The sequence below is a fragment of the Lonchura striata genome, unplaced genomic scaffold (genome assembly GCF_046129695.1).
Source record: "Lonchura striata isolate bLonStr1 unplaced genomic scaffold, bLonStr1.mat Scaffold_165, whole genome shotgun sequence".
NCBI classification, from domain to species: Eukaryota; Metazoa; Chordata; class Aves; order Passeriformes; family Estrildidae; genus Lonchura; species Lonchura striata.
This window is the reverse complement of record NW_027461107.1, coordinates 177,088-186,952: the sequence shown is the minus strand read 5'-3', so window position 1 is coordinate 186,952 and position 9,865 is coordinate 177,088. Positions and strand designations below refer to the sequence as shown.

Sequence of the window (9,865 nt, the reverse complement as noted above, 5' to 3'; positions counted from 1 at the left end):
AGCGCCCAACAATCCCCAGCTAGAGAGAGAGGGTACACCCCAAGGGCTAATCTGTGGTTCTTCCTGCGTGACCATGGGGAAGACATGGGGAGGTGGGATGGGAAACCCACTTCTGTCCTGGCAGCACGGGTCCGTCAACTCAAGGAGGGAAACTCTAACCGGGGGAGTTCCACCAAAGTGAAGGTAGCCTCCACCTCCCGTGACCAAGCTTGTGGGTACGATCTGTCAGACCCCCTTGAAGGGACCTCTAGTATGTATGCCCAGGGAAGGAATGATAACCAGTGTTAGAGGGGCCCTGTCTCTAGCCAGGGAGAGGCACGGGAAAACCGGATCTTCTGGACAGTGTGGATCCGATGGCCTGGCACATCAGAGCCACAAAAATATGATGCTTTAGTTGATACTGGTGCACAGTGTACTCTGATACCATCGGGACATGTGGGGGCAGAGCCTGTTTCCATTGCTGGTGTGACAGGGGGATCACAACAATTGACTCTGGTGGAAGCTGAGGTGAGCCTGACTGGGAAGGAGTGGAAGAAACATCCTATAGTGACTGGCCCAGATGCTCCGTGTATCCTAGGCATAGACTTCCTCCGGAACGGATATTACAAAGACCCAAAGGGTCTCAGGTGGGCCTTTGGAATAGCCACTGTAGAGGCAGAAGACATTAAGCAATTGAACACCTTGCCTGGACTGTCAGAAAACCCCTCTGCAGTAGGACTCCTAAGGGTGGAAGAACAACGCGTGTCAATTGCGACCTCGACAGTGCACCGCCGGCAGTATCGGACGGATCAAGATGCCGTGATCCCCATCCACAAAATGATTCGGGAGCTGGAGAGCCAAGGGGTGGTCAGCAAAACCCACTCACCCTTCAACAGCCCCATCTGGCCTGTGCGCAAATCTGACAAAGAATGGAGATTGACTGTGGACTATCGTGGCTTAAATGAAGTGACTCCACCGCTGAGCGCTGCTGTGCCGGACATGCTGGAACTCCAGTACGAGCTGGAGTCCAAGGCAGCAAAGTGGTATGCCACCATTGATATTGCTAATGCGTTTTTCTCCATTCCTCTGGCAGCAGAATGCAGGCCTCAGTTTGCTTTCACCTGGAGGGGCGTGCAGTACACCTGGAACCGACTGCCCCAGGGGTGGAAACACAGCCCCACCATCTGCCATGGACTGATCCAGGCTGCACTAGAAAAGGGTGAGGCTCCAGAACACCTGCAATACATTGATGACATCATTGTGTGGGGGAGCACAGCGGCAGAAGTGTTTGAGAAAGGTGAGAGGATCATCCAGATACTACTAGAAGCTGGCTTTGCCATCAAGAAGAGCAAAGTCAAGGGACCTGCCCGAGAGATCCAGTTCCTGGGAGTGAAATGGCAAGATGGACGGCACCAGATTCCCACTGAGGTCATCAACAAGATCACAGCTATGTCCCCACCAACCAGCAAAAAGGAAACACAAGCTTTCCTGGGTGCCATAGGTTTCTGGAGAATGCACATTCCTGAGTATAGCCAGATTGTGAGCCCTCTTTATCTGGTTACCCGAAAGAAGAATGATTTCCACTGGGGCCCTGAGCAGCAACAAGCCTTCACCCAGATCAAGCAGGAGATCACTCATGCTGTAGCCCTTGGCCCAGTCAGAACGGGACCAGAGGTCAAGAATGTGCTCTACTCTGCAGCGGGGAACCATGGGTTGTCGTGGAGCCTTTGGCAGAAAGTGCCTGGGGAGACTCGAGGCCGACCACTGGGATTCTGGAGCCGAAGTTACAGAGGGTCTGAAGCCAACTACACTCCCACAGAGAAGGAAATCTTGGCTGCCTTTGAAGGAGTTCAAGCCGCCTCGGAGGTAATTGGCACAGAAACACAACTCCTCCTGGCACCCCGACTACCGGTGCTGGGCTGGATGTTTAAAGGAAAGGTTCCTACTACCCACCATGCCACTGACGCCACATGGAGCAAATGGATTGCCCTCATCACTCAACGCGCCCGTATTGGAAACCTGAATCGCCCTGGGATTTTGGAGATAATTACGAACTGGCCAGAAGGTGAAAACTTTGGTCTCACTGATGATGAGGAGCAGGTACAAGTGACAAGGGCTGAAGAGGCTCCACCATACAACAACTACCAGCAGAAGAGACCTGCTACGCTCTTTTCACTGACGGTTCCTGTCGCATTGTAGGGATGAACCGGAAGTGGAAAGCAGCCGTATGGAGCCCCACACGCCAAGTTGCACAAGCTACCGAAGGAGAAGGTGGATCGAGCCAACTCGCCGAACTCAAGGCCGTCCAGCTGGCTCTGGACATTGCTGAAAGGGAGAAGTGGCCAAAGCTCTACCTTTATACTGATTCATGGATGGTAGCCAATGCTCTTTGGGGCTGGCTGGGAAGGTGGAGGAAGGCCAACTGGCAACGTAGAGGAAAGCCAATCTGGGCTGCTGATATATGGAAAGACATTGCCTCTCGGGTGGAAAAGCTGACGGTGAAAGTCCGTCATGTAGATGCCCATGTCCCCAAAAGTCGGGCTAATGAGGAGCACCGAAACAACGAGCAGGTAGATCAGGCAGCAAAAATAGAGGTGTCAAAGATAGACTTAGATTGGCACCATAAGGGGGAGTTGTTCCTGGCTCGATGGGCTCATGATGCCTCAGGTCATCAGGGCAGAGATGCCACCTACAAGTGGGCACGAGACCGAGGGGTGGATCTAACCATGGACAGTGTTTCCCAGGTTATCCATGACTGTGAGACGTGTGCTGCCATCAAACAGGCCAAGAGAGTGAAGCCCCTATGGTATGGTGGGCGGTGGTCCAAGTACAAGTATGGGGAGGCCTGGCAGATTGACTACATCACACTGCCCCAGACGCACCAAGGCAAGCGCTACGTGTTGACCATGGTGGAAGCCACCACTGGATGGCTGGAGACTTTCCCTGTACCTCATGCCACTGCCCGGAACACCATCTTAGGCTTGGAAAAGCAAGTCCTGTGGAGACACGGCACCCCTGAGAGAATTGAGTCTGACAACGGTACCCATTTCAAGAACAGCCTTATCAACACCTGGGACAGAGAACATGGTATCGAATGGATATATCATATTCCCTATCATGCTCCAGCTGCCGGCAAAGTTGAACGGTGCAACGGACTCCTTAAGACTAACCTGAAGGTACTTGGTGGGGGAACATTTAGAAACTGGGAAATTAACCTGGCAAAAGCAACCTGGATGGTCAACACCCGGGGGTCTGTCAATCGAGCTGGCCCTGTTCAGTCAGAACCCTTACACGCAGTAGATGGAGATAAGGTCCCTGTAGTACATATGAAAGGTATTTTAGGGAAAACTGTTTGGATTAATCCCACCTCAGGCAAAGACCAACCCATTCGTGGGATTGTCTTTTCTCAAGGACCTGGTTACACTTGGTGGGTAATGCAGGAAGATGGGGAGACCCGCTGTGTACCACAGGGAAACTTGGTCTTAAGAGAGAACTGGGTGTAAGATTTCATGGTGTGCAGATGGAAATAGAATAAGGGGTGGATAATGTCCTGGGTTGTAAAATAAGCTTGTATTCTATTTGCCATCTGTTGAAGGCAAACCTGTCGGACAGGTTTTGTTATCTCTCTCAGAGACAATGGTTTGCCCCGTAGAGGCAATGGTTTGTTTATACACTATTGACTGACTCACTGCCGGGCTGGTAAATGTAACACCGTGAGGGGTCCCACCCAGAGGGGGAAGCCAAGCACTCTATTATGGTATAAAGGGGTAGCTTTTAGGGAGAGAAGCAGCTCTCTGGGCGGGACTCCGAGAGAAGCAGCTCTCTCTCTCTTCGCGGGATTCCTGGAGAAGCAGCTCTCTTCGGGGGCACTCGCAGCGAAGCAGCCGGCGCGCGCTGAGGCGACGGCAGCGGAGCTCAGAGGCAACCCCGGCGCAGAGGAAGACCGGCCCCACTGCCACCAGATCTTCAGAGGAAAACCATACCCTTCTAAAGATCACCACTTCAGCTGCAATTCATCAACCACTGCAAGGGGAGCAATTGCCCAGCAGAACTGATACTGGCACCCTGACTCCTCAGGTTCTGGACTTTTTCACTGGTTTTGTTTGTACCGATTGCATTTGCCTTTTTAAATTGTTGTCTAGTTTTCTCCTAGTAAAGAATTGTTACTCCCATTCCCATATCTTTGCCTGAGAGCCTTTTAATTTAAAGATCCTGGTAATTCAGAGGGAGGGGGGTTTGCCGTTCTCCATTGCACAGGAGGCTTTGCCCTCTTTCACAGACTCCTGTCTTGTCGAACTAAGACAGATGACCATCAGGGATAACCAGAGAGACCCCCAGGACAGAAGAACACATGGGTAAAGGGGAGGGGAAATATGTTAATGATTCTGAGGAAATGATTATCAGATGTGTGTTTAGTCCGGGACAATCAATGGATATGTGTGCAAAATACAGAATATGAACAGAAACTTTCCTGTACTCAGCATGCTCGACTTTGGGAGGAGCTATCCCCCGTGCATCCGGCTGAATAAAGAATGCTGCTTCTTAATGCTGCACTGGTGTTAAGGAGTTTTTTGTTTTAGCAAATTTTTGGTAACACTCCACTCCCAAGGAAAGCTCTGTCTCCTGCTGCTCACAAAGAGAGAAGGGCTGGTGGCAGATGTGGGGGTCGGAGGCTGCCTGGGGCACACTGACCATGAAATAATCAAGTTTTCAATGATCTGTGACAGAAGGAGGGGCAGCAACAAAACTTCCACGCTGGAATGAGGAAGGGCAGATTTTGGCCTATTTAGGATGCAGATTTAGGGAGTACAAAATCAGGTACTGATTTTTTTTAAGGGAAACATCCAGGGAGGATGGACACATATCAAGAAAGTAATCTTAAAGGGGAAGGAGCAGCCTGTCCTGGTGTGGCAAAAGATGAGCTGATGAGGAAAATGACTGTCATGGCTGCCCATGGAGCTTTTGTGGGAAGTCAAGGGAAAGAAGAGGGTGCATCAACTTTGGACCGAAATTCAGGCAACTTAGGAAGTGTTTAAGGACCTTGTTAGGTCACGGAGAAAGAGAAGTTGAGAGGTGAAATCTCAATTAAAACTTAACCTGGCCACTTCTGTGAAAAATAATAGGAAATGTTTCTATAAGTAAATTAATAGCAAAACATAGGATAAAGAGAACCTCCACTATTCTTTAGTGGATGCAGTGGAGAATATAAGAACTAAAGATAAGGAAAAGCCTGAGCTACTTAAGACCTTGTTTGTCTCAATTTTCAATATTAGGACAGGATGTCCTCAAGACAAGAGTTCTCCTGAGCTGGTAGATGGGCACAGGGAGCAGAACAGGCCCCTGTAATCCAGGAGGAAGCAGCTGCTGACCTGCTGAGCCACTCAGATGCTCACAGGTGGATGGGATGGGATGGGATCCATCCTAGAGGGATGAGGGAGCTGGGGGATGAGCTCCCCAAGCTGCTCCCCACCATTTGCCATCAGTCCTGGCTCACCAGGGAGGTCCCAGAGCACTGGAGGTGCCAGTGTGAGCCCATCCCCAAGAAGGGCTGGAAGGAGGATCTGGGGAGCTCCAGGCCTGTCAGCCTGACCTCGGTGCCTGGCAAGGTTATGGAGCAGATCACCTTGAGAGCCACCACAGGGCAGCCACAGGATGGCCGAGGGCTCAGAGCCAGCCAGTGTGGATTTAAGAGGGGCAGGTCCTGCCTGAGCAACCTGATCTCCTTTTATAACCAGGTGACCCACCTGTGGATGTGGGAAAGGCTGTGGATGGGTCCATCTGGATTTCAGCAAAGCCTTGGACACTGTCTCTGACAGCATTCCCTGGAAAAGCTGCAGCCCACGGCTGGGGCAGGTTCCCTCCTGGCTGGGAGATGGAAGAGCTGGCTGGAGGCTGGGCCCAGAGAGGGGTGGGGATGGTGCTGCACCCAGCTGGTGTCCAGTCCCTGGTGCTGTCCCCCAGGGATCTGTGTTGGGCCCAGTCCTGTTTAACATCTTCACCGATGATCTGGGGGAGGGGATCGAGCCCACCATCCCCAAATTTGCAGGTGACACCAAGCTGGGTGTGAGTGTGGATCTGCTGGAGGGCAGGACAAGAAGACACAGCCTTCAGCTGCACCAGGGGAGGTTTAGGCTGGACAAGAGGAAGAAGTTCTTCAATGAAAGGGTGAGTGGGCATTGGAATGGGCAGGCCAGGAGGGAGGTGGCAGAGTCACTGTCCCTCTCCAGTGGCACTCAGTGGCATGTCTGGGTGACAAGGTGGTGTTAGGGCATTGGTTGGACTTGATGATCCCAAAGGTCTTTTCCAGCCTCTTTGATTCTGTCATTCTGTGATGATTGGGACACTCTGGAGCCATTGTGACCCTGCAAGGCCTTGTGGAACTAGGAGGACCATGGTGACACTGTGCAGCCCCATAGAACCAGGGCTCCATTGTGGTGCTCTGGGGCCCAATGGAACCAGGGAGTCCCCGTGACACTGGGTCCTGGTGGAACCACAGAGTCCATGGTGACACTGCGGGGCCTTGTGTGACCGAGGGGTTTCACCACTGTGACACTGCCAAACCAAGGAGAGCATTGGGAGAGTCCAGGGCCCAGGGGAACCAAGGGGCCGTTCTGACAATGCGGGGCCTCATGGAACCAAGGGTACATTGTCCCATTTTGGGGCCCCATGGAACCAAAGAGACCAGGGTGACAGTGCAGGTCCTGGTGTAACCAAAGAGACATTGTGACACTGAGGGGATTCATGGAACCAAGGACAACTTTGCAGAAGTTCAGCAAGTGGGATGTGAGTGTTGACCTGCAGGAGCACAGGAGCGTTCTGCAGAGGGACCTGGACAGGCTGTATCCAGGGCCCAAATCCAACAAGGTGAGGTTTAACAAGTCCAAGTGCCAGGTCCTGCACTTTTGTCACATCAACCCCTGCAGTGCTTCAGGCTGGGGACAGAGGGGCTGGACAGCAGCCAGGCAGAAAGGGACCTGCAGGGACTGATGGACAGCAGGCTGGACATGAGCCAGCAGAGTGCCCAGGTGGCCAAGAAGGGCAATGGCTCCTGGCCTGGATCAGGAATGGTGTGGCCAGCAGGAGAGGAGCTGCTGTGCCAGCACTGATCTGCCCCAGCTCTGCACACAGACATTGCTGCTGCAGCTCCAGAGAAGGCAACAGAAGGGCATCTCTGCAGAAATCTTTGCTGGGAGATCCTTTAGTTCCTTGAAAACTACTAAAAATTAAAAATGGCACAAACAATGACATTTATTTTGGACAATATGAAAAAAGTAAACAAAGGGTAAAACAATCCATAACCAAACCATCAGGAATTATCAAAGATGACTTTTATTACAAGTGATGGCAGAAACTGGACACTAGTTTAATGTTCCTGAAACCATGCAGTCATCAGTCTCCTCACTGCAGCCTTGAGCTCCTGGTTCCTCAGGCTGTAGATGAGGGGGTTCAGGGCTGGAGGCACCACCGAGTACACAACTGACACTGACAGATCCAGAGATGGGGAGGACATGGAGGGGGGCTTCAGGTGAGCAAATATGCTAGTGCTGACAAACAGAGAGACCACGGCCAGGTGAGGGAGGCAGGTGGAAAAGGCTTTGTGCCGTCTCTGCTCAGAGGGGATCCTCAGCACAGCCCTGAAGATCTGCACATAGGAGAAAACAATGAACACAAAACAACCTAGTCCTACACAGGCACTTACAGCAAGAAGCCAAAGTGCCCTGACTTTGGAATGTATGCATGAGAGCTTGAGGATCTGTGGGATTTCACAGAAGAACTGGACCAAGGCATTGCCATGGCACAGGGGCAGGGAAAATGTATTGGCTGTGTGCAGCAGAGCATTGAGAAAGGCACTGGCCCAGGCAGCTGCTGCCATGTGGGCACAAGCTCTGCTGCCCAGGAGGGTCCCGTAGTGCAGGGGTTTGCAGATGGACACGTAGCGGTCATAGCACATGATGGTCAGGAGGGAAAATTGTGATCCAATAAAGAAGGCAAAAAAAAATAGTTGTGCAGCACATCCTGTGTAGGAGATGGTGCTGGTGTCCCAGAGGGAATTGTGCATGGCTTTGGGGACAGTGGTGCAGATGGAGCCCAGGTCGCTGAGGGCCAGGTTGAGCAGGAAGAAGAACATGGGCGTGTGCAGGTGGTGGCCGCAGGCTACGGTGCTGATGATGAGGCCGTTGCCCAGGAGGGCAGCCAGGGAGATGCCCAGGAAGAGGCAGAAGTGCAGGAGCTGCAGCTGCCGCGTGTCTGCCAGTGCCAGCAGGAGGAAGTGGCTGATGGAGCTGCTGTTGGACATTTGCTGTGGCTGCACATGGGCACCTGTTCATGGCGAAAGGACAGGGACAAGTCAGGAGAGGCTGCTTGGAGCCAAACCTGGGCCATTCCCTGCAGCCTGTCCTGCTGGGACTCACCCACCCTTGTTCCTGCTCTGGGAAAACCTTCACCCAGGTCCCTGCCTGAGCTCCAGTTGTGCTGGCTGAGTGTGCCAGGAGCAGCCAGGGCTGTGCATGGGGGCTCTCGAGGAGCCATCCCTGCCCTGCTGCCCTGGGTTTGTGGCCATGTGGCAGAGGGACAAGGCTGGATATTCAGGATTGGTCAGGGGAATCACTCCTTCTGCAGAAAGGTTTGGTACCATCTGCACTTACACTTCTAAGAGAAGTTGATGGCAGGGGTTGGATTTAGGAATTGATTTCCTACCCACACACAATTCCTGTCTCTTTGAGGTCAGAAATCCCCAGAATTCCTGCTGCACTCAGAGTTTCCCACTGAGAGCTGTGAGAGGTAAAGGATTCCCTGTGGCTGAGGGAAGGTGAGGGGCTGGATGGGCTTGTTCCCCCAGCACTGCTCTGCTCAGCCCCCTCACCTTCCCTGAGCATCTCCCTGGGCCTGGACATCCCCTCCTGAGAGGTGCCTTGTCCCTGCCAGCGCTCACAGAGCCCATCCCACCCTGTGTGCCCTCGGCCCGGCCCTACAGAAACCTGCCTGTGTGCAGGGCCCTGGCTGGGGCAGGCTCTGTGTGCAGCTGGGCAAGGGCAGCTCAGGAGAGCCCTGCTGGGCCCTGCAGAGGTGATGCTGCTGCTGCCCAGGGCTGAGGAGTGGCTGAAGGCCCTTTGGGAGGCTCCCAGCAGAGACACTGACCACCCAAAGTCACAGTTCTGGAGTCTCTGTAAATGTTCTAACATTCCTTTGATGATGCTGTGCATCCCTTTCAACTCACAATGTTCTGTGAATCTGGGATTACAATTCCTGTTCTGCTTCTCTCATCCCCCTGTTGTCTATAATCAAAAGAGAAAAAAAAGAACCCTTGCAACAGTGTTAGAACAGTGAAGTTAAAACCAGACCTTCATTGGAAGCTTCCAGGTGTCCCAGTGGGGATGAGGAACACCCAGCCCCTGATTTCAACAATTTGTTAATGTTGATTATTTAGGATATTTAACAGGAACATCCAATGGGAGATTCAGTACCCAGTTACACAACCCTGGCTCAACCCACTGGAATAAGTCCAGGGCCTTCTTTGTCCCAGTTTTTCTTATCACTGCTTACATTCAAAACCCAAAATACTCTTCTTGTGGGTTCTTTCTCTGATAAAAAGATTATATAGCACTTTAAAAATGTATTTAGACAGGTTATAGTTCTAAAATCTAAGAGAAGGTAAGGAAACATACTAGAGTTAATTAAGGATCATTAATACATTAAATATATAATAGTAGTTAAAAAGAGTTATTTAAGAGTTTAATAGAGTTAGTTAAGGATTATAATTTTAAAACTACGTAACAGTAATTTACAGAACTATGAATATATGAAAAATATATAAAAAGCAAAAATATTTTTATCATCATCACAACTTCATCATCTTTCTCCAAGCAGAAAATTGAAAACACTCTCA

At 51.5% G+C, this 9,865-nt stretch overlaps 1 protein-coding gene across 1 annotated transcript; it reads right to left on the bottom strand.

Moving 5' to 3' along the window:
• Nucleotides 1–7,342: 7,342 nt before the first annotated feature.
• LOC144248538 (olfactory receptor 14J1-like) lies at nucleotides 7,343–8,275 on the bottom strand. Its single transcript, XM_077790648.1, has one exon. It carries the CDS (start codon nucleotides 8,273–8,275, stop codon nucleotides 7,343–7,345), a length of 933 nt encoding a protein of 310 aa, XP_077646774.1.
• Between the last annotated feature and the right edge of the window lie 1,590 nt (nucleotides 8,276–9,865).

Excerpts from the sequence above, each read along its gene's own strand:
- LOC144248538 (XM_077790648.1), bottom strand. The coding sequence starts at position 8,275 with ATGTCCAACAGCAGCTCCATCAGCCACTTCCTCCTGCTGGCACTGGCA.